This window comes from Meles meles, chromosome 3, assembly GCF_922984935.1.
Source record: "Meles meles chromosome 3, mMelMel3.1 paternal haplotype, whole genome shotgun sequence".
Classification (NCBI taxonomy): domain Eukaryota; kingdom Metazoa; phylum Chordata; class Mammalia; order Carnivora; family Mustelidae; genus Meles; species Meles meles.
The window spans coordinates 75982156-76006888 of NC_060068.1; the positions used below are offsets into that span (position 1 = coordinate 75982156).

A 24733-nucleotide genomic window follows, 5' to 3' on the forward strand; every position below is an offset into this window, starting at 1 on the left:
CTTTAAGAAGAGCAATTGGGGGGGGGCTGGGTGGCTCAGTGGGTTAAAGCCTCTGCCTTTGGCTCAGATCTTAATCCCACAGTCCTGGGATCGAGCCCCGCAACAGGCTCTCTGCTCAGCAGGGAGCCTGCTTCCCCTCTCTCTCTGCCTGCCCCTCTGGCTACCTGTGATCTGTCAAATAAATAAATAAAATCTTAAAAAAAAAAAAGAGCAATGGTGGCAGCAGAATTTCTACTAAAGAAGAGTTTAAGGGACATGATGGCACTGGAAAAAGGTTTAGGAGATCTGCCATGAAGCTGTCTGTATAGCAAGGACACTGTTCTTAGCTCAGCTGCTTATTTCAACTGGTACCTAGGAGAGTTAATGGGTGTCTAGTCAGACAAATGAGACAAGCCTTGGTGCCACAACCAGATAGGAAAGAAACTGCAAGACTGTTACCTTTCACAAATGAACTGGGGTGCCTCTGAACAGCAAAGTAAATGATAAGAAAGCCCTTGAACAGTGTTCTACCATATTGACAAGAGTCTTCCCCAAACAGCTCTAGGAAAGACTACTTCTTAAAACAAAATCAGGATATAATTTCTAAAAATGCAAATTCATAAAATAAATTCTGAACTTCCTGATAACCTTGGAATTATTATTTCCATATTATCACATCTGAACTGGAACAAGCAAGAAGGACCAAATATGTCTTCCCCTCTCCAAATGGCATCACTGGTTTTTTTCTGTCTTCCTAACTTGAAATATTCTTTTGCTTTCAAAGTAGTTTTTGGGCAACAATCATATTTATCTCTGTGGGGTTCCTAGGGCAACTTTTTCATTGTCTCGAGTCTCTCTAAGTAGGCCAGTGGATGCTCCAAAATGAAGTTTCTGCATGTATGTCTTTTTAGTCAAGCCAGGAGGCAAACACTTTATATCACAAGTCAAAGAAGGTGGACAGAAATAACTCCTTTCAGAGCCCACTGTGGACCTCATGAGGAAGAGGGGCCTGTGCCGTTACACATAAATTTTGCATATCTGTGGGCTTCTCAGTTCATAGCACTCGACGCCCTGGCTCCTCAGCAACTCCTTCTCTTCTGCTGCATCTCGAGATTTCAGCTGGGGGAAGTGGGCCGGAGAGGTGAGGAAATCGTAGTGCCGCTCCAGATAGCGCAGGTAGATGAGCATGTGCAGAGCGTAGGCCAACACCAGCAGCAGGATCAGGGACATGGCCAGGCCGATCAGAATGGCTGGCGAGAAGGAGGAGGCACAGTCTCGGGGCTTGGCAAACTGCCTCCCCTTGATGGTGAAGCCTTGGATCTGTCAGGATAAAGAGCTCGAGTGACATATTCTTTCTCTCCTAGGATCTACCTCTCACCTGTGCAGAGGATACTGGACTCCTAATTAACCAAACATAAGACAATGGGTAGTAAGTTCTACTTACTGACTAACTTGAGCACATGATCTAACAAATGTGAGTGTGCTTATAGCGACAATGAAACAATTTTCAATCAAGACTGACCCAGATACTCTGAGATATATGGTTATCATAATTAAGAGGCTCATGAAGTTCAAGTCTCTGAAGTAAAACCTCTCTTAATGTGGTCCTTAGAAATATTCTAGTTCATCTAAAAAATAACTTTGTGGTGTCTCTAAAATTCAAAGTACACTCAAAATTTTATAAATGTTAGCATAAATTTCACAAAGAATAATTAAGTCTCACTTCCTCTGCCTTTGATTCTATTAACAGGAAGTGGACAGGAAGAGTCTCCTAAGAGAAGCTATCATAGTCCCCAATGAGGCAAAATACAGATAATAAAGGCTAACACCTACCAAAGATTTTTTATGTAGTAGATACTGCTTTAACTCATTAAAAAATCACAAGAGCCTATGAATATGTTACTATTTAATGGGTGAGGAAATTGAGGCACAGAAAAGTAACTTCCTCAGAGTCCCATAGCAGTAAGTACAGTGAAGATATTTTATATTTCAATTCATTTTACTTTTTTCACTTATTTAAGTGCACTGAAATTATAATTCAAACCCAGGCAGTTTGGCTTCACTTCTCAGTCTACAACTCTACAAGTCCGACACCACCGCCCACTCTTTATCAGTTGTACCATACATACTTGTACTGCTTTTGGAAGAGCTGCATACCAGCCCCTATTTGCATCCTGCCCAGAGAATGGAACGAAGAGCTTTCGCACATGTGTGAAGGAAGTGGCTCAAATACTTGGAACTAGAAGAGGCTGAAAAGGACAACAGGCTCTGTATCCAAAAACGGTCACAAGGAAAGAAACTGAGCTACAGGGAAACTACTCTAAACGAGAGCAATCATTTGTAGAAGGCAGCTCCCACACCTAGTTGGCTTTTGGAACTGAATCCTATACAACATCACTTCAGTCACCAGGTTGGTTTTAAAGAGGTACATCAGAAAACTGAATTATCCATGAGTGCTTAGTGAGAATTCATTTTTTATGACTTAAGTGGGTGCTTCGCCATTTTTTCATGCTAAAATGCCTGTAGCCATAGACTAGAGGCCTTGCCCATCCAATTGTCCGTGCACTAGACTGAATCCAAAACCAGCTCCAAAAGGAGACTGTCGACCTGGATTCTGGGATCCTTGGCCCACCCCTCTATGTTGGAGGCTCTACTTTGGAGGCAAAGTGGCCTTCTCTTCAGACTAGTGCCTGCAGAGTCACGCTCTTGACAAAATGACAAAAGATGGCCTCATCTGATGCTGCAACTCCAGCCAAAGAGAATGTCCTCACATTGACTGTTATTTCATTCTTAAGACTTGGTTGAGAACAGTATCTGTGGAGAATGCCTAAAGGGTAACTTGTCCATCCATTTTCTGGACTAGTGGTTGTAAACACCCTGTACCTAGACCACAGGCAAGTTTTGTTAGGCCCAAAGTTTTGGACATCCTGAGAATTTCCTATTAAAATCCAGACTGCTAGCTTCCATTGAAAAACTGAAGATCCAGCAACACAGCCAACATTCTTAAGGAGTAAAAATTAAATAACTGGAGTTGAATAAACATACTCTTTGTGATGCTGGTTACACTTTACCAGTCCTCAGATGGCCCACCAAAGGCATCTCAGTTTGCCATGCATGTGACATCACACTACTTTCTTCTTAGAATAAATCAGATGGGCAAAGCCACCTACGTGGAATGCAGCCTTTGGTATACACACCTGAATCACTATCACTACCACATCTTGCGTGGACTGACCTTGCACCCCACTATGTGCTTATAGCAAAGGTGTTTTAACAAGGCCCACCTGTGACATCCACGGCTGTGTTCACTGTAAGGCTGCTGTCACAGATACTGGCACAACCGTACCAGCGATGGATGTGCTCCCCACAAGCACGCTTCCAACAGTCTTTTGAACCCCAAGTACATGTAACTGAAAAATTCTTTCTTATAGTGGATGTTCCAAAGCTTCACAGCCAAATCACTGTGCCGCTTCCAGCCAGATCAGATGGAAGGTCTTGCAATTTTGTGTACCAACGTCACTCGTGGCTCTAATTGATCTTTTCTTCCTTTGTTTTTCTTAAGCCACGTGTCTTTGCCAATTTTTAAAATGTTTTTTATTGTAAAATATACATAGCAAAAAAATTGCCAACTTAACCATTTTTAGGTGTACAGTTCAGTGACATTAAGTACATTCATGTTATTGTGTAACCATCACCTTCATCCACCTCTAGAACTTTTCATTTTGCGAACTTTAAGTCCATTAAACACTAATTCCTCCTGCCCCTCTTCTCCCAGCTCCCTGACGACACCATTCTATTTTTTTGTCTCCAAATCTGACTACTGTAGATATTTCATATAAGTGAATTCATACAAATATTTGTCCTTTGGTGTCTGCTTTATTTCACTTAGCACAGTATCAAAGTTCGTTCTTGCTGTTGCCTATATCTGAATTTCCTCCCTTTTCAGGTCTGCGTAATATTCCACTGCACATATACACTAGCCTTTTCCATGCATCCATCGGTGAACATTTGGGTTGTTTTCATCTTTTGATTGTTGTCAATAATGCTGCTATTAACATGGCTATATAAGTATCTGTTCAAGTCCCTGCTTCCAACTCTTTTAGGTATATACCCAGAATCACAGGTTAAGTCTAGGTTTAATTTTTTGAGGACCTACCACCATACCATTTTCCATAGCAGCTACACCATTTTAAATTCCCACCAGTGATGTACAGGGTTCTAATTTCTCCACACCCTTGCCAACATTTGTTATTTTTTGTTCTGGGTTTGCTTGGTATTTTTTTGTTTTTTGTTTTAAATAATAACCAACCTAATGGGTGTGAAGTGGTTTGTGCATTTTTCAAAGTCTGTTTTCTTCCAGTGTTTCTCTAAACATTTAGTGTCACCCTAAATCATTTCTGAAAGAGATATAAATCAGTCAGTTCCTCTCAATCAGGCAAGATTTTCTGTGAATTATTCCTTGTTTTCAATATTACTTTGTGCCTGCCTCTCTTTTTAAAGTACAAGGGAGAGAAATATGTATAATATGTACTTATAAAAAACTGATAAATATATAGTATATACATTATAAAGCGCCTCTGAAGTCAGATAGTACAGAATTCAAATTCTGCTTCTACCATTAACCAGTTATATCACTTTGAAAAATTATGTAATCATCAGAGCTTCAGTCATCCCATTTTTAAAACAGGGATAATGACAGCAATCCTGCAACATTATGATAACTTTTAAAGACAAAGTATGTAAAATAACCACAAGAGTGCTGACACACAGGATGGAGGGGCACTCATAAGTAGTAGTTACTGGTAATCCATGCCTGACACAGTTTTGGCTGTTGCCACACAGTAAGGCCATGACTTCTTTACCTCCATAAAAGAAAGGCCAGAAATCAAGAGGGTGAAGTAGTTTACCCAGGTAGCTGACAAGCAATTTGAAACCAACTCTTTCTTTCAAACTCCAAAATGCAAGCTCTTTCCCTACTCCAAGCTGCACACCTCTCCAAGCTGGAGGGAAGAGGAAGTAAATACATTTACATTTGGAAAAGATTGGGAAGTGCCCATAAGAGGGACATGCAAAACCATGCCTATTGCAGTGAGTTAGAAAAATGAGTGAAGCTTTCTTCACAGGTTAACAGGACAGAGGAAGCTGACCGACGTCTCTCTGCCTGAGATTCTGGTGGTGAAAAGAAACGTCTAATGCCCCCAGGCCTTTCCCCAAATACTTTCAAGAGGATCTCTGGGATATTTTTACTCCTTGGCTGACAGTTCCATTCCTGTGCTGCCAAAGCTGTCAGTCAGGCTACAGATGTACTGCTTATCTGTCCTGATAGGATCACTGTTCCACTCCCTGAAGGAAATAAAATAATTATCCAACAGTTCCTCTCCCCAGAAGGGCCTCTCACTCCAGGAAGTGTCAGTCACTGGGCTTCACGCCACAGCTTCCCTCCAGTTTAGATTGCTGGCATTCCTCATTGATAATTATTAGTGGCTGCATAAATGTGAATGTAAAAGCAAGTGGGGGGGGTGGGAGGTGGTGCGTAGGGCCTGGGTAGTGCACAGGGAGAGGAATATTTTATCCTATTCCATTTCATGACTTAGAAGATAAAGAAAAAATACCAATATTATTTTAAAGATATCCATTCCTCTCTTTTCCTTAAACATCTATATTTCAGGTGTTTTCCAGAACTGAGTTTCATTGGCACCAGACAGGTACACTGAGCATACATTTTAGTTTATTTACCTGGAAATCAACAAACGTGACCTCCCACAGACTTGACATATCATCTGTGTAGCTGGGCAACAAGAGGGCATCATACCGCTGCAGGCTGCTGACACGCTGGCAGTGGTAGGAATAACTCGACGGAGCGTATATGCCAGTTGCATTAAAAGTTGCTTGGATTGAATTATTGAAAATAATCTCGACTCGCTGCAGACTAAACCAGCTCTGGAGGTACAACTTGTTGTAACTGGTAAGGGTGAATCTGAAAATGGTTACAAACAGTATTACTCCTAAAGCACTCTGATATTTGCTGACACAGGAAATCATCTATGAGCAGTGCAATAGCACCCTCTTTTGTCAGATAGTAGAACTGGCTCAGAGAGTTTACGTCTACTGCTAAACCAGTCTCCTAATAGGTTTCAATGAAAGCAAATGAAAGGGCAGACCCCAAAAGTGAATAGTACAAATTCCTTTGAAAAGAAAAACACAAAAAGCTTTTTATATTTTCATTTTTAAAATCAAAACTTGACTTTATTATTTCAAAAAAGTTGAAAAAACTAAATTCTAAACTAATATAGAATTAGCTAAATAAATAATGGTAAAAAATAACCCAAAGAAAGTTTTACTGCATCAAGCACCCTTCTATGTTCTTTATGTGTATTTTTTAACATGAAATAGACACTATTATTATCCTCATTTCACAGGGGAGGAATCAAGACACAGAGGGGTTAAATAAATGGCTTGTGCAAGGTTACTTGGAGATTGAGTATTGGAGCTGGGCTCCGAATCCAACTTGAGACTAGAGCCTTTACTCTTAGCCATTTTAGAATGAAATATTCCCCAGAAGTAATAAAGTTATAATATGCCATGATCATTTTTTTCATTAAAAGAATAAACAAATGTGTGACTGCATAGGAAAAAAATTCTGGAAGGACAGAGATCAAATGTTAATAATGATTACAAATGCTGGTTAAATTATGAATGATTTTCAAGTTTTTTTTTAAGAGAAATATTTTCTGATTTTTTTTTGTTTGTTTCGTTTTCTTTTCTGGTCATGTATCGGGCTCCAAGAGACAGACCCTGAGACAATGATGTGAGGAGAAGAAGTATTTGGGGGAGGTAATCCCAAATTTATTTAGGAATTCAAAATATGTCAAATGGGAAAAAGAAAAATGACAGAGGAATGGAAGATACCCCGAAAGGACACATTATTAAGCAGGTTTCCACTGTGGGCAAGTGGGGTTTGATACTCATGGGGTACATCGGGAATGAGGGTAGTTCACATGCCTGTTACCTGACCCTTGGGTGAGGGAGCTGGGGTATTTATACACTTCTTTCAGTCATTGGTTCAGAGTTGCTGGGGTAGGGATGGGAGGCAGTGTACGCCTTTGGCTAAAGAAAGCTTTTATGCAAAGAAAAGCTGACAGTTCAAAGTTGAGCTGGTAGACTACAGTGCTCTCAAATGGAAAAGCTCAAAGTGATATAGATGGGGTACTGACAGCATCTATCACATTCCTTTATCATCAGAAAAAAATAATAATAAAGCCATTTTCCTTTTGAGGAAAAAAAAAGTGCTAGCTGAAAAAAAACTACTCATTCCTATATCAAACAGATATGTATATTTTTGTTTGTATATGTTTCCTCACCTTGAGGGATTCTATTTTCCTTATAAATTTTATCTAAAAGATGAGAACATGTATTTTCTAAATTATGACCAGTGAAACAATAGTGGTTCCATGAAATATCGGCAAATATTCTGAGGAAAGAGCTTTCCAAAGTAAACATAGGAAATGAGAGGTTCATCAAAGTCACCAAGTGCTACAATCTTCCTTAAAAGCATGTCTTCACATTTACTTTAATATACAAATTAATACTGTGAATCTCTAAGAGAAGGACATGGTATGCAGTTTTTCTCAAACACATTTGACCAGAGAACCCCTTCCCTGGGGAATCTTATAAATATTTTCACATAGCATAAGGGTTCCATAGAACACAGCTTAGAAAAGACTGTCCTAGCACATCCTGCTGCTTTTTCAAGTAATATTAAAGACACAGCTGTTTATTTCCACTAAAAGGTTGGTCCTATAGGAACAGAAACATTTTTTTTTATAAGAAAAAAAATGTAATGTCTTGAAGTCATCCTCCACTTCTGGAGCAGTTCCTAACTACTTGAATAAACCACTGTTGGCAGATGCATTCTTCCAGACATAAACACAGCAAAATGGAGGCCTGGATTGTCTGCTGGGAAATTCAGCTACAGAGACTTTATTTGCTATTATGAAGTGATAAGTGTAATTCACTGTAAGCCACGACATAGAAAATAACTTCAAACCAGAGATTCAGCTTTGGAGCTTTACATATATTCTTTGCTCAGAGGAAAAGAGAACCACATTTTCAGGTTCATGTGATTTCTAAGACCTAACTGAAGAAGGAAAAATCTAAATAGATGCTTTGGTAGAAACTAAAGAAATCATTCCTATAGGATCCCACCATAATATCACTGACTCTGTGTAGTTAGTTATATGTGGCATTTCACATGTCACCGCTTGGCACATAGTGGGCCCTTGATACTACATATTCAATGAATAAATTACATGGAGCCAAAGTGAAGGGCTGAACCTATGATACTTCAAAGTAGCATCCACACCTACCTTATATCAAGACCTTTGGGAATTTCAGCATCACCAAACTTCAGAGACAAACTAAGAAAACAGAAACAACACAGTCCATCAGAACAGAAATAACCTTTACTTCACAGTATACTAAAAAATTACCTCAAAATATAACTAAAATAATAAAACTTACAGAATAAATATATAGAAATTTTACAATCTTGAACCAGCCAATAGTTTCTTGAAAAAATATAAAACCATAAGAGACTCTTAATCATAGGAAACAAACTGAGGGGTGCTGGAGTGGACGGTGGTGGAGGGATGGGGTAACTGGGTGATGGACGTTAAAGAGGACATGTGATGTAATAAGCACTGGGTATCATATAAGACTGATGAATCACTGACCTCTGCTTCTAAAAACAATAATACATTACATGTTAATTTTAAAAAAACTAAAAAATATAAAAGTATGAACTAAAAAGGAAAAATTGATATACTGGACTTTCTTAAATTCAGAATTTTTACTCTTCAAAAGACAGTGTTAAGAAAACAAAACATAAGCCAAAGAACAAGGGAAAATATTTTCACAATATATATAGACAAAGAACTAGTGTCCAGAATATAATTAATAACACTAACAATTCAATAATAAGAAGACAACTTAGCTTAAAAATAGTGAAAAGACAAGCACTCCACAAAGGAAGATATACATATAGCTAATAAATACATGAAAAAATACTCAGCATCCTTAGTTATCAGTAAAATATAAAATAAAACCACAATAAGATAAAAGCATCATGGTACAGTAATTGAAATAATTAAAACTTCTTTTTAAGAACCTACTCTTGGTGTGCCTGGGTAGCTGAGTTGGTTGAGCATCTGACTCTTGGTTTCCACTCAGGTGGGAATCTCAGGGTAGTGAGATCAAGCCCTGTGTCAGGCTCCGCAATGGGAAAGGGGCTTGCTTGGGATTCTCTCTCTCCCTCTGTCCTTTCCCCGCATTTTGGCTCTCAAAAAAGAACCTATTCTTAAGCAATTAATATCCGTATTATTCACACTTTTCAGAAAGTCAACACAAGATTTCCTGGATGTGAGACAGAGGATTACTAATTCATAGCAATAACCACATTGGTTCCCCTTTTAACCCAACTCCTGTGCCTGGGCAACATGATGAGAGGCAGATGTCATCCTGTTCATACTGTGATTTGTAATACAAGTGAGGAACACCAAAATTGTGAGTCTGGGAGTTTATGTAAGAGAGAAGCAGTGGTTCCCTTTGAGAGAGGGAAACGCTTGCTTCCTTAGTGTCAAAAATTTTCCTTGGCATGAGAAAAGAGAAGAGTACTAGGTACCTACCTCACAATGTAAGCTGATGAGTTTTATCAGCCTTTGGATGGGAATAAATAGTTTACCATAAAGGTGAATGTCAATTTGTCTCTAAGAAGAAGGCAAGTAGCCTCTGTAGGTTTCCAAGCACTGGAAATGTTTCATGGTCCTGAGGTTCATTACTCCTTGACAGGTAAACACATTCATCTAAGGTGGTTAATCTCTTACTAACTCCAAGGCTTATTTTTTAACCTAAATCCTAGTCAAATTTGTTCAGAAATTACTAACCATGAAGAAACATAAAAATATTTTCCTTACAATCATTGACCATACCAAATGTCAGCAAGAATGTAAAGCAAATGGAACCTCCTCATGCAATGCTAGTGGAAAGGTAACTGATACAATGACTTTAAAAAACAATTTGGTAGTTTCTTAAAAAGCATACCATATGATCTAGCCATTCTACTCATAGGTATTTAAGAAAAAGGAATATATACACTCCTACAAAGACTTGTACATGAATGTTTAAAGGAACTTTCCTTAGAAAGCTATCTAAAATCTGGGGCAAACCAAATTTCCATCAAGAGGTGGACTTGGGTGGGTCAGTTGGTTGGGTAACTGCCTTCGGCTCAGGTCACCATCCTGGAGTCCCAGGACTGAGTCCCGCAATAGGCTCGCTGCTCAGCAGGGAGTCTGCTTCTCCCTTTGACCCTCTCCCCTCTCTCACTGTTTTGCTCTCTCTCAAATAAATTAATTAATTAAATCTAAAAAAAAAAAAGAGGTGGATGGATAAATAAGTTGTAGTCTATCCATATAATGGAATATTTACTACTCAGCAGTTACAAAGAAACATCACTTTGACTTTGATATGTGTAACAATGTAGAAGAATATCAAAATATCATGTTAAGTGAAAGAAGCCAGACTGAAAGAGTATACACCATAGGACTATATTTATTTACGTATTTATTAAAGATTTTATTTATACATTTTTGAGAGAGTGTATGAGAGCAGGGAGGGGCAGAGGGAGAAGGATAAAGAATCTGAAGCAGACTCTGCACTGAGCGCAAGCAGGGCTCAGTCCCACAACCTCAAGATCACGACCTGAGCCAAAACCAAGAGTCAGACATTTAACCAACTGAGCCACCCAAGTGCCCCATATGATTATATTTATATAAAATTCTAGAAAATGCAAACTCACCTATAACTATACAGAGAAGATCATGGTTACCTGGAAGGGTAATCTGGGAGTGGCAGGAGGGAAAGATTACAAAGGGCACAAGGAAACTTTTGAGGGTGATGAAAATGCTTGCTGTTTTGATCATAGTAATGGTTTTGTGGGTGTACAAATATGTCAAAACTGATCAAACTGTGTACTTTAAATATGTGCAGTTTAGTGTATTTTATTAATATTTCAATAAGGTTGAAAAATAAGCATGTGGAAAAGCTAAAGAACTGAAATGAGAAAATGTGAAAATTTTAAATACAGAAAGGATATGCAGCTATGTGACATTATAAAGTCCAGAAGTTGTAACACCTCAACATACATTATAAAACCAAAAAAGCAAAAGTAGATAACCATAAACGCTCAATTACAAGCTTAGAAAAAGTATCACACAAATGTAATCTCATTAATTTAGTCCTACCTTATCAAGAAATAGAAATGTCAGTGATTGAGCTGAAATTTACCATCATACTATTTATGGGGGAAGGGGAATATTTTATATATTTACAAAATAAACCAGATAAAGTTACTAAGAAAATTATCTTTATTTCCTAACACTGTAAGCTTAGACACATTAGAAGCATTCATTTATGAACATTTTATAAGCTGATTTATTCAGTAAAGCAAGTCTCCAAAAAGGCCTTTCTCTAAGAATACTCTCATAGTCTATTACAAAGTACTTAAAATACTTTAATGAAATAAAATTTCTTTCTTGAATAGTATTTTACAAATTTGACTGGTCACTAACTTTAACAGAAATTTCTCTACTTCTTTCAAAGAATCAGAATAGCTTGGCTATCCATAAAATGACTGTGTAGCTGATGAACTAAACCTCAAAGCAAGGCCATACTGAATCCACTTAACTGCTGTCCCCTTTTCCTGATGGAGTGGCTTCGTGGCCTCTTAGCCTGTGGTACTCCAAGAGCTTTCTCCAGCAGTCATGATCTCAGTGAAAGCTGCCAACATGCTCTGCTGCAGAGTAAAGAATGTGCCTGATTTCAACACAGCAAATTTAACAACCACTCAGTGAGACTCTCCTAAGTGCCAGGCACTGCACCATAACCTGGGAACACAAGGAGAAATACAATCTAGCAAGTCACTCAAAAAAGACCTGCTTTTACTCTTCCAAGTGCCCCAACCTCCCACGTTTAAAACAGACTCTGAATTTTTCAGACCATAATTGCCTAAGTTCAAATACCCCCAGATGCTCAGATTATGCTCTATTTGTAGGGTTTTCACTATTTAGAAAGATTTCCGTAGCAAATCAGTCTGCCAACACTTTGCCTTTCCCTGAACATTTTGTTTCCAAGCACTAAAACAAGGTCACCTTTTTTTAATCTGTGCTTTTGACCTTACATGGTTATGTCTTTACTTGGGTTTATTCTTTCAGCAACTCCCACCCTGGTTCTTAAGAATATAAGATTTCCTTGCCAGCAGAACAAAAGCATCTCACTAACATTCATGATTCACAGGAATGAGGGATGGTCTCAGTATCTGGTCCCTGCATGCCTCATATAGTGGGAAGCCTTCCATTCATCTCCATGGGTGGGCTGTCCAGGATGTCTGCCCACTCGCCTGGACAGGACTCCAGGAGGTAGATGCTGCTCACTCAGGACATCCTAGTAGAATATGTAGGTGCTAACCAAGAAGAAAATCAGGTCCCACCCAATCATTCCTTTGTGCATTGTGAAAACCAAAGCTTCCCTAGGTCCCTTCACCAGGTAACTAGGCATAGGCACTATTTTATTCCAGTTATCATTAGTATGTTAGGAAGATAATATTATTACTTTGCATAGCACTTGAAGAATTCTCAAAGTTCTCATGCGTACATTTCCCATTATGATTTTCACAATGCAATGAGAGCCAAGAAAGAGGACGTAAAACATCATTGTTAAAGACTAATTTTAGGGGTACCTGGGTGGCTCAGTGGGTTAAAGCCTCTGCCTTCAGCTCAGGTCATGATCCCAGGGTCATGGGATCGAGCCTCTCATCAGGCTCTCTGCTCGGCAGGGAGCCTGCTTCCCCCCCTCTCTCTGCCTGCCTCTCTACCTACTTGTGATTTCTGTCTGTCAAATAAATAAATAAAATCTTAAAAGGAAAAAAAAAGACCAGTTTTAGGCCCGAGCTCTATTACCAAATAAGTTGTGTGATCTTATCAAATTTCTTAATCTCTACAAGCCTTGCTTTTGGATGGTAACAGTCTATGACTCAATAGTATTGTGAGGAATAACAGATATAGTGCCTGGCCCAAAGCAAATGCTTCAGGCCTATTACAACTAATAAATGCCATCATCTCCATTCATAGATGATGATCCTATGGTGTCTCCTATCTGTAAAGTCACAAAGCTCACTAGCAGAACTGGGACTAGCAGCCAACTTTTCATTCTTTCTGTCTCTGAGTTCCCGATGATCATTAAGATTTCTAAAGCCCAGAAAAAAACAAAAAACAAAAACAAAAAACTGTGGTGCTCTGATCTTCCCCACAAATATCCTGGGGTAAGAATAAATGGAATCAAGGCAGGCCAGTCAGCCAGACAGGCAAGATGATCCCCAGGCAATCAGCCTCTCTCCAGGCAGCTGACCACAAGTAAAGAGCCCTGTAGGGAATTAATTAGAGCGCAAGGATAAAGTCCTAAACACTCAGCAGTGCTGGAGTTTCTGATAGTCTCTGTTGCCACAGAATAAACAAATCTGGGAGGACTCGGGATGTTTATACTTACAATTTCCTAATTCCCTAATAAGAGATAATCATTCTGAAGAGCAAGATACTTACTAAAACTTGTAATATTAATACAATCCATTTTACCCATCATCAATAATTTTTAAATGAAAAGTAAAGTTCAGTAGTAAAAAAGTATTTTCAGCCAAAGTATATAAAATGAATACACACACACACACACAAACACACACACACGGAGTATACAAAGCATTCTGCCCATCTAAACCAGGCCAGGACAAATGCAGACAATCTTCCAAGAGCTTTTATTATACCAACAAATGTTGAAAGCAAGATTTACAGAAAGCAAGTGGGATATGCCAGACTTACTCCTCCTCAACCAAAACAAATACAAGCAAAAACTTTTACTTGGATGACTAGAAAGCAGAGAAAGGTACTGGAAATTGATTTCCTCTTCAAAAGGGATATTTTTTAATCTGCTTATCTCAAATCAAAAGAAATTATTAAAATCATTTTGAACAAATGTCCTAAAGAACTCTCTGAAATACAGCCATTCAAAGGTACCCTTGCACATTTGCAAACTGGCAACGTTCCACTACTTCAGAACACTCCCTAGAAGCAGAAATCTGCCCTGGCTACAATCAGCCTTCTCTTTTTTTACCCACTAGAAAATGTATGACTCTGCTGCATGATACATGAGTTCTTCCTGCTAGGACAAAAGTCGTTGGACATCTCACATTTGGAGTTGATACCAAGCCTGGAATCCTGTTCATTTTTCAGAATGAATTCGGAAAACCTTCACTTTCACAACCCTGATTTTCCTCAAGGTATTTAACAGGAGAATTGCTTGGGGAAAATCTTTTTAAAATTAATTTCTGATTTTTTTCTTTCATTTTAGACATAAATATTTCATCAGAGATGTGTTTCAAGTTCACTACGAGGAACCTACTTCCATTTTCTGAAATGTCAGAAAACTTGGCTTCCCAGTTAACAGACTACAATTGCCCTAAGGGTCTCCTCCAGCAAAGCAATCGACTTACATGGCACTTTCTTCACTGCAGTTTGAGTTGCTAATGTCCACTGTTGTCTTCTGGCCAAAAGCTTCATCTGTAAGGTCCAGCCAGGTCTGATTCTTAAATTTTATTGTTATTCTTTTGGCCCAGAAAAGAATGCAGGGAACTCCATCCATGGAGACATTAACTGGGCTATGATGGCTGAATGTATTCCAAGGTTCTTCTTCTAAATGTCCATGTCTGCTCAGAGTGTAGCTGAGAGTCTAGTTAACCGAATAAACAAAGTTTAAGAGACAGGTTTGTTTCCACGGCACAATACACTTCTTGGAGTAAAAGGACTTATTTACAAACTTTTATCTGTCTCACTCCAGAGTCCATGGTGGGTCCATCTTAATCATTTAACAAGCCTAAACTGATAGGTATACCTGAAAGGTATACGAACCTACCTATACTACCTACAATTTAGTCATTTCTTCTATAAAGCACCCAAATTGGAAATGACTAAATTGTTTAAAAAAAAAGAAAAAAAAGCCAACTTTACAAATAATAATATTGGCAATATAGACTTCAAAAAGTTACCAGGCTGGGAGAGATAATGGGGATGAAGAGGTGGGACACAGATCTTTAAGGCCATGAAAGTATAATTCTGTAAAATACCATAATGGTAGGCAGATATCATCATACATTTGTTAAAACCCACAAAATATACAACAGGAAGAGTGACTCCCAATGTAAACCATGGACCTTACTTAATAATAATGTATCAATATTTGTTCCTTGACTTTAAGAAATATACCACAATAACACAAGATGTTAAACAAAGGGGAAACTGAAGGGGGCGGGATTGAGGGAACATATGGGAATCTTCTATGTTGTTCAATTTCTTCTGTAAACCATTTTAAAACTACTCAAAAAAAAAAAAGTCTAATAATTAAAAACAAAAATTCACCATGCCATGAACTAATGGCAGTAATTTATCTCTTCAGGAAATAGGTACCCAAATAAGGCAAGATTTTAAAATTAAGAAATTACCATGCAAACAAACATAACAAGAGGTTTCTAGATATCAAGCCTAATTCTCCAGACCACTAATATCCAATAGAATATTCTGCAATATTGGACAGTCTGTATCTGCACTGTCCTGTGCAGCAGACACTGACTTCTGTAGCTATTATGGTACTGGAAATGGGGCCAGTGAAACTCAGATTAATTTTTAATTTCACTTAGCATTACTTCATTTGAATTTAAATTTAAATAGCCCCATGTGGCTAGTGGCTATTGCCTTGGACAGTGCAGCTCCAGATCATAGAATATAAAAAACTAGCAGGGTCTTCTAACATCATTCTTCATCTTATGAAATCTGAGACAATGCTCTTCATTACCGAAGTCACGGATATCTGAAAGAAGATCCACTTATCTAGATCAACTATTCCATACCAATTACTCCAATATAAGTACAGCTAAAAGAGAAATTAAAGGGGTAGTAGCAATCCAAGCTTATCAGTAACCAAAGATTAACTCTCACTATAGTGATCCTCTCTGCACAGAACAAAAGTGAAACTGAATATTGTAATGAAAATACACAAGAGCAAGTAAAACTTTAGTTTTTTATTTACTAGAAGACTACTGTAAGCCATTCTGCCCCCAAAGCTTAAGCAAGAATGTTAGTTATTAGAAAATTATTATTTATATTTTCATAGTTTTTCTGACCTAACTGAAATGTGTTTAAAAAAAATTTTTTAGGGGCGCCTGGGTGGCTCAGTTGGTTAAGCAACTGCCTTCGGCTCAGGTCATGATCCTAGAGTCCTGGGATCAAGTCCCACATCAGGCTCCCTGCTCAGGGGGAAGTCTGCTTCTCCCGATGACCTCTTTCCTCTTGTGCTCTCTCTCTTTCATTGTCTCTCTCTACCTCTCAAATAAGTAAATAAAATATTTAAAAAAAAAATTTTTTTTAAAAGATACAACCTAGTTTCCTAATATATCCTTACCTGAGTGATTGGTACTGTTGTGAAATTCTGGATTGGATTCACATCTCCATTACTCTGCTTATCTGTCAAATAAATGATATGAATACAAAGGCTAAATGTCACTGATTGGTTAATGTACCTGAATGATACTAAAATGCTAAGCACTATAAAAATATACGAGGTTTGGGCCTCTTCTGGCTCATAACCTTAGAATACACCAGTTTAAGAGATTTTTACATGAGATACTCCTGCTCCAAACACCATATTCAGAGAAGCCCAACACAAACAATACCCTTCTCCTCAACTCTTCAAGGAATCGTACGGGCAAATACAGTTCTTACCGTTTATAACCACTTCTTTATTTGAAGATGTTCGAGAGATGAAACTAGAAAAAACAAAAATAAAAAAAGATGCTGAACAAAGATCTATATCTCAGATTTCATAGGAAGTTTTAAGGAGGATATTTGTTTATTACATCTCAAGAGAAGACAGAAAGTTACCTGTCAAAACTGTCCACTTTTTCCTAGTGAATTTAAGATTTAAAAAAGTAATACATGTTCTTCAAAGAAAATAAGGAAAAGTCAGAACTTTTAAAAGTTTGTAAATATCAACCCTAATTCTTATCCATTGAATACTATTGTTGAGGGCCTACCAAGTGCCAAGTAGTGTGCTAAACCTCAGTGTTTAGTTCTTAGAAGAACTATACATCTTTTATCATGGAGTATTGTGAACGCATACAAATATAAATAGAAAAACATAAGCCTTCTTCCCACCCCCAGGTACTTGTACCCACCATCCAGCTTTAGTAATTATCAAGTTATAAGCAATCTTGTTTCACCTATGAGCTCACCCACTTCCCCTCTCTGGTATTATTTTGAAGTAAATATCAGATATTATATGATTTAAATATGTATTCCTAAAAGATAAGGACTTTTTATAATAATAGCCCAATTACATCTAGAAAATATTAATAAATTCTTTAACATTAACTATCATATCAGGGCTTAAATCTCTAATTGTGTCATAAATGTCATAAAAATTTTGTTTATTATATATTTAAAATTTTTCAGAACTTGTACCTTGTAGTATATAAGAATGTAGATCAAATTCTATACTTAAGAGATTGCTATCCAAGACCTATATAAATAATTATTACATTAACTCAATATACTTACAATTAGAGAAATATATATATATATATATTACAACCATGGTCCATATGCAAAACATAATTTTAGCTCAAGAGTTACTAAATCTGTAACATAAAATGCTTTAAAATGAATTATGTGGAACCAATTACACAATGAATGCATCATTCTCTTGGCAATACAATCTCTATTATCTAATGAGAATTTCTGAAGATGACAAGTTGGTGACCATGATGTCTACTCATTGTTATTAATAAAATTCCTGCATGTATACAAACTTATTCTCACTTTATCAACTTTATTGAGATATAATTAAGTACAATAAACTACACCCACTCTAATATAATCTGATTAGTCTTGGTATATGCATATATCCATGACATACCACCATAATAAAGATACAGAATATTTACATGCCACAAGTTTCCCCATGCACTCTTGCAGTAGAGAGACATTCCCTCCACCTTCAGCCACAGGAAAACTAAAGAACTGCTTTCTGTCACTTTAGTTTGCATTTTCTAGAATTATAAATGGAATCATATATATTCTTCAGTGCTTGGCTTCTTTCAGTCTAAACATACTGACTAGAATTCATTGGGGTTATTATTTTTTTTTATTTTTTTTATTTTATTTGACAGAGAGAGATCACAAGTAGACAGAGAGGCAGGCAGAGAGAGAGAGAGAGGGAAGCAGGCTCCCTGCTGAGCAGAGAGCCTGATGCGGGACTCGATCCCAGGACCCTGAGATCATGACCTGAGCTGAAGGCAGCGGCTTAACCCACTGAGCCACCCAGGCGCCCCATTGGGGTTATTATATGGATCAATATTTCATTCCTTTTTATTGCTGGAAATGTTTCACTGTATGGATATACCACATTTTGTTTAGGTAAGCATTCACTAACAGACATTTACGATGTTTCTAGTTTGGGGCTCCTACAAATAAAGATACAAATATATTTGTGTACAGGGCTTATATGGAATTTTTTTTTTGTTTCTCTTGAATAGATACTGAGAAGAATGGCTGAGTCATATAGTAAAAGTTTAATTTTTAACAAAACTCCCAATCAATTTCACTATATGAGCTTTCCTGTGGCTCCACATTCTTGTAATATATTTGTACTGTAAATCTGTTTAATTTTAGCCATTCTCATACATATGGGTTGCTATCATATTATAGTTTTTCATTTCCCTGATGACTAATGAGTGAGCATCTTTTCTCATGCCTATTCAACATTTATGTATTTTCTTATGTGAACTATGTGTTTAAATCAAAAATTTTTAAAAAGACTTTATTTATTTGACAGAGAGAGAGAGAGATCACAAGCAGGCAGAGAGGCAGGCAAAGGGGGAGGGGGAAGCAGGCTCCCCTTTGAGCAGAGAGCCTAACGCGGGACTCAATCCCAGGCCCCAGGACCACAACCCGAGCCGAAGGCAGAGGCCCAACCCACTGAGCCACCCAGGTGCCCCTTTTATCAAATTTTTAAATTAACTGTCTTCTTCTTATTGAATTGAAAGAGTTTTCTGCATGGGTACAAGTCCTTTGTCAGATACACGTACTGAAAACATTTTCTTTCATTCTGTCTTGCTTTTTCATTTTCTTAATGGTGACTTTCAAAATGGAAACATTTTAATTTTCATAAAGTCTAATGTATTTGTTTTTCTTCTTTTATTGTCTGTGTTTCTGAGTCTAAACCATTTTCTTAACATAATGTCACAAAATTTTCTCCTGTGTTTTATCTGGAAGTTTTAAAGTTTTAGCTTTTACATTTAACTCTGTTACCCATTTTAAGTTGTACTTGTGAGATGAGGTACTTGTAACATTTTAGAGCTTGGGATAAGGAAAGCATCCTATTAGTTTCCAGAAATTGAAAACCAAACCAAACAAAAAAACAAAAAAGAAGAATCACTCAAGGATTCAGAAAATATATCTCTCACACCCTTTCACAGAAGCTAAAGGAGGATGTGCTCTAGCAAACTGAGAGGAAACCGAGAAAGAGGAAAGCACAAGCACTAACCAACAGAGGCTCTAATGTAGAAGAGTGAGGAAGAGAAACTTCGGGATGCTGACTACATATCAGACCTAGAGAACATCAATCCAAATCGAGAGGACAAAAGAGCTCCAAAGAGGAGACCTAGAGGGAGAGCTCTAGGTAAAAGGATTTGAGATGCTACACTACATGATGGCTGAGGGGACGTCTGAAAAGAATTAAGGATACATATATTTTTTCCTCAGAGGCTCAGTTGGTTAAGCATCAGACTCTCGGCTCATCTCAGTTCATGACCTCAGGGTTGGGAAATCAAGCCCCACATCAGACTCCACACTTAGCATAGAGTCTGCTTGAGATTCTCTCTCTCCCTCTCTTTCTTCCCATTCCCCTTCTCTCTCTCTCTCAAATAAATAATCAAAAAAGAATACATATATTTTTAAATATTGCAAATGAAAAAGGGTAATCTTTCACTTAAGAGAAAAGGAAAGAGCTGTACAAAGGAAAAAGAAACAATTATAGTATGCTAACTGGCTTGTCAGTGAATGATATATGCATAGTCACACTGATGCCAGCATAGATTTAACTGAAAGTAGTAATGTAACTATGTATTAGAGGGGTGGTGGTGGGGGTATGAAGGAAAGGAAGGTGAGGGCAGTGTTGGAGGCAAAAACTTGTCACCAAGAATAGGTAGTTGTTAGACAATGTTGAAAAGGTATATATTGACGGGCGCCTGGGTGGCTCAGTAGATTAAGTGTCTGCCTTCAGCTCAGGTACTGGTTCCAGGGTCCTGGGATCGAACTCCACATCGGGCTCCCCACTCGTGCTCTCTCTATCACTCATTCTCTCTCAAGTAAATAAATAAATAAATCTTTAAAAAAATAAGATGAAATGTACAAAGTGAGAAATCCCCTACACATATTTAAATAACGTGGCAGTGTTGTGGATTGTACGGTTGTCCCCAACTCCCTGGAAATAATCCGAGATGTATATATCCTTGCCCTTCATTTGCTTTGCAGTACCTCCCTGTATGTAGAGAATATTTCCTGCCCCACAATAAGTCTCAGCTATGCTTCTTGGTCAAGTCATCGGAACATGAGTGGAAGCAACAGTGTACCAGCTCTGCAGAAACATTTCAAGGTGCTACATGTGTCTGTCACCTCCTTGTCCTCTTCTATCTGCCATGGTAATGGTGGGCCCAAACAGGTACTGCTCTTTCAGTCTAGGTCTTGGAATGACAAGACACGGGAAATAGCTGGATCAGGCCTGCAACAGCCCACTGAACAGCTATCAACATGTAACATGAGTGAGAAATAAATGTTTGAGATCATACGATTCTGGAAAGCTGAAGTTGTTTGTTACTAGAGAAGCTGACTAAATGGGAGACACTTTTTTTTGGATAATTTATTATGTGTCTTGGTAACACTTGATTTTCCTAAAACCACGTACATGCATTACTTTGATGTTTTTTTCTAATTTATTCTTTTTAAAAAGATGACTTCTGGGGCACTTGGGTGGCTCAGATGGTTAAGCATCTGCCTTCGGCTCAGGTCATGATCTCCTCCAGGTCCTGGAACTGAGCCCTGCATCAAGTTCCTGGCTCAGCACGGAGCCTGCTTCTCCCTCTGCTTGCTGTTCCCTGCCTCCTGCCCCCCGCCCCGCTTATGCTCTCTCTCAGACAAATAAATAAATAAAATCTTTTACACACACACACACACACACACACACACATTTTCATATCACTACAAAACTAAAGTAAGAATCGTAAAGAATTAACTGGTTAAAGTTATCCATGTGAATAAACTGAGGAACACTGGTTAAAAAATTTTTTTAAAGAAAAAATAAACAAAACCTATATTATCTCTAAAATATTCCAGTCCTTGTTCAGTAAAAGGGATCTCTGCAATACCTTTGAAAAGTAATCAAGAGCCCGAAGCTTGTAGTGGCTGGTGCCATATTTTTTAAAATACGCGGCGGTCCCTCATGAGTCTGCAAAGTAATACCTTCACAAAGGTAAAGGTGAAACAGGTCTGTCATGGCTCTGTGCAGGATGAAGACCACATTCCCACCATTGGCCTCTGTAGCCCCGAAAGACGAGCTAACTAAACTCACCTCAGCTGACCTCTTACCCTGTCTGTTCTAGCTAAACCAACCGTCGTTAGTTCAGCTCCTTGAAGGCTTCATGTTTCCTTCTTCTCTCATAAGAGTCTTAGCATTTGCTGTTCCCTCCACCTGGAATGTTCTCTATCCTCCCCTTCTCCTCTTCCTCCCTTTGCTACAGATCACAGCTTAAATGTCACTTCCCTAAGAACACTATTTCTACCATCTCAGACCAGTTAAGATCTGCCTGTTAGGCGTGCTCATAGCCTCCCACACTTTTCTTTCACAGCATGATTCACTTTGACGAATAACAGTACTTCCTCCACCAGACTTAAAGCTTCATGAAGGCAGGGACTAGATCTGTTTTGCTCACCATTGTAGACCCAGTACCTAGCACAGCACCTAGCCATTTAAAAGTACCAAGTATTAAAAACATATGTGCTACATGCATGAATGAATGAACACATTTAACAAACAAACAAAGTCTGGAAGGGAAGTAGAAAAAGAGAGATCACAAAGGATGCTGTGTGAGAGGCAAAATATTTCCTTTTGTTAAAGAAATTGTTTAAACCCAGTTTGAGGAAGCAATATGTAAAAAAGAGTGGTGACCCCTACTCTCTCTAAGCTTAGGAAACAAGTATTAATTTGAAATACAGTCATCCTTTCTAGAGACTTAAGAACCTTGAATTGACCCGTAAAACTGAGATATTTTAAATTTCAGATCTATGACTTGAAAGACATTCACAAAATAGCAACTGTTGTTTCTTTCATAATAAATTAATATGCTACATTATTAGATTCAAATGATCATTGATTGATGTGATTTCTAGGGTCCCTTCTGAAGCTGAGATTATTTAAACCCATTAACCTTGCTTCAAAAACAGAATTGGGATTTTTATAGTATTTGGTATACATTTCACCAGTGTAATACACAAATTAGTCATCTCTGTAAAAACAAAGTAAGGAAACCTTACTAAGCTTTAATAACCTAAGAAGTATAGGTCTCTTATTATTTGAAAATGAACTTGAGGGAAAGCACTAACTGATTTAGAAACAATGGGAAAAACAAATAGGATATGCCTGTACTTATAGTTTTTATCAGCTGGTGACTTAAAGATTCTTTAACACGAGTTTTGGCCGACCATCCTACTTGGCACTATCCTTTGTGTTTGCACTAAATTCCCTGATATTTATTGTGATGACACATGATAAGCAATTAGGAGACAGAACATAAGTTAACTGTTATTCAGATTCTGAATATCCTCCCTTATAGATAAATCTCTATAGTATCCCTCACACGGATGGAAAGAGCTAAAAGACAAAGGATACAGAAATAGAAGTTTTGCTTGTTAGTTTTCAACAGTATGTACTCCAAACAACTACTGTCTCCTACCAGTTAAAATGATTTTACACCTTTTCTTTGAAGAACAGGTTATGTATTTCTGAGGTTTTTAAATTTTTCCTTGCTCTCTTCTCTTGTAACAACAGCATCAAATGAAAACCATCAAATGAATATTTACTTGTAAGTACAAAAGAAACCTGAACACTGATTTGAGTCATTTTCTCACATATATACTTTGATACATAATACAAATGCTTCTTGTGCATTTTGAATAATTCTTGCCTCTTATAATAAATACTGTATATTCATCTCTTATTTATAAACTCTAGTTCAATGATTTTATTAGCTACAGAATGATCTAATCTAACCAATTTTAATTATAAACAAACATAACTATGCAACAATATAAAGAAATTACAGACCCATCTAATTTCACACTTGTGTTGAAGTTCACAGATGCATTGAATTAAAAAAAACGTGCAGTTACTCACCTTACATTCTTCCTGGCAAGTATTTGATCCAAAGTTAATGAAAATCCTATACATAAAAAGATAAGTGAAAAACTAAAGAAGATTTTTCTTCCCATCAAGAAATGAATCAGTTTCTTCAAAGCAAGCACATCTGTTAATTCTTAAATGCAAAAAGAGCAGAGGCAGTATTTTCCATGTCTTGTAACTGACAACATATTCAACCAATAAAAAGACCATATTCCAGGATGCATTATGCATGGGAGAGGGTGGAGGGAGGGGCCTGATACTGCTTAATTTAGAGAGTAGAGTGAAAGCAGTGGGTCTATTTAGGATGTTTGCTTATTCATGAAAGATTATTAGGGAGCAGATTTTCAATTAACCTCTTTTCAGAAACTAGCATTTTTTTTCAAGGTTTTATTTGACAGAGAGAGATCACAAGTAGGCAGAGAGGCAGGCAGAGAGAGAGGGGGAAGCAGGCTCCCTGCTGAACAGAGAGCGCAACTCAGGACTCGATCCCAGGACCCTGGGATCATGACCTGAGCTGAAGGCAGAAGCTTTAACCCACTGAGCCACCCAGGTGCCTGTAACTAGCATTGTTTTTGATACTCTTAACTCTTAGTAAGAATCTCATACTTCTTTTCAGGAAGCTATTATATTCTCCTCAAAAGTCTACAAAATATACATTATTACATGTATTTTTCAGGTGAATAAATGAATAAAAATCTCTGAAACTTACCTAATTTTACATATGTGTCCTATTTCACAGTTTCCTATTAAATTCATGACTCTCCACGTGCTAAGAGATCTGGAATATAATGGTAAAGAGCACTGACTTTGGAGTCAGACACCCCTCAAGTGCACTCACAGCTCTAGTTACCCCATCTGCAGAGTGGGGACAAAGTATTTTACTCAAAGAACTGTTGCAAACTGAGGCCCTAAACAGCCAAATCTATCTTGAGAAAGGACAAAGCTGGAAGTGTCACACTTCCTGATTTAAAAATACATTGCAAAGCTACAGTAATTTAAACACAGTATTGTCAGGGGTGCCTGGGTGGCTCAGAGGGTTAAGCCTCTGCCTTCGGCTCAGGTCATGATCTCAGGGTCCTGGGGTCAAGCCCCACATTGGGCTCTCTGCTCAGTGGGGAGCCTGCTTCCCCCTCTCTCTCTGCCTGCTTGT

General features: G+C 37.9%; 1 protein-coding gene across 1 annotated transcript; it reads right to left on the reverse strand.

Annotated features, from left to right (window-relative positions):
* Positions 1-519: 519 nt before the first annotated feature.
* On the reverse strand, positions 520-23672 carry LOC123937963 (V-type proton ATPase subunit S1-like protein). The gene is made up of 7 exons (XM_045998846.1): positions 23578-23672; positions 16854-16897; positions 16534-16595; positions 14573-14808; positions 8346-8396; positions 5716-5956; positions 520-1299 (listed from the first exon to the last, which is right to left on the reverse strand). The coding sequence occupies exons 1-7, from the start codon at positions 23670-23672 to the stop codon at positions 997-999; spliced, it is 1032 nt and encodes a 343-aa protein (XP_045854802.1). The 3' UTR covers positions 520-996.
* Positions 23673-24733: the final 1061 nt, after the last annotated feature.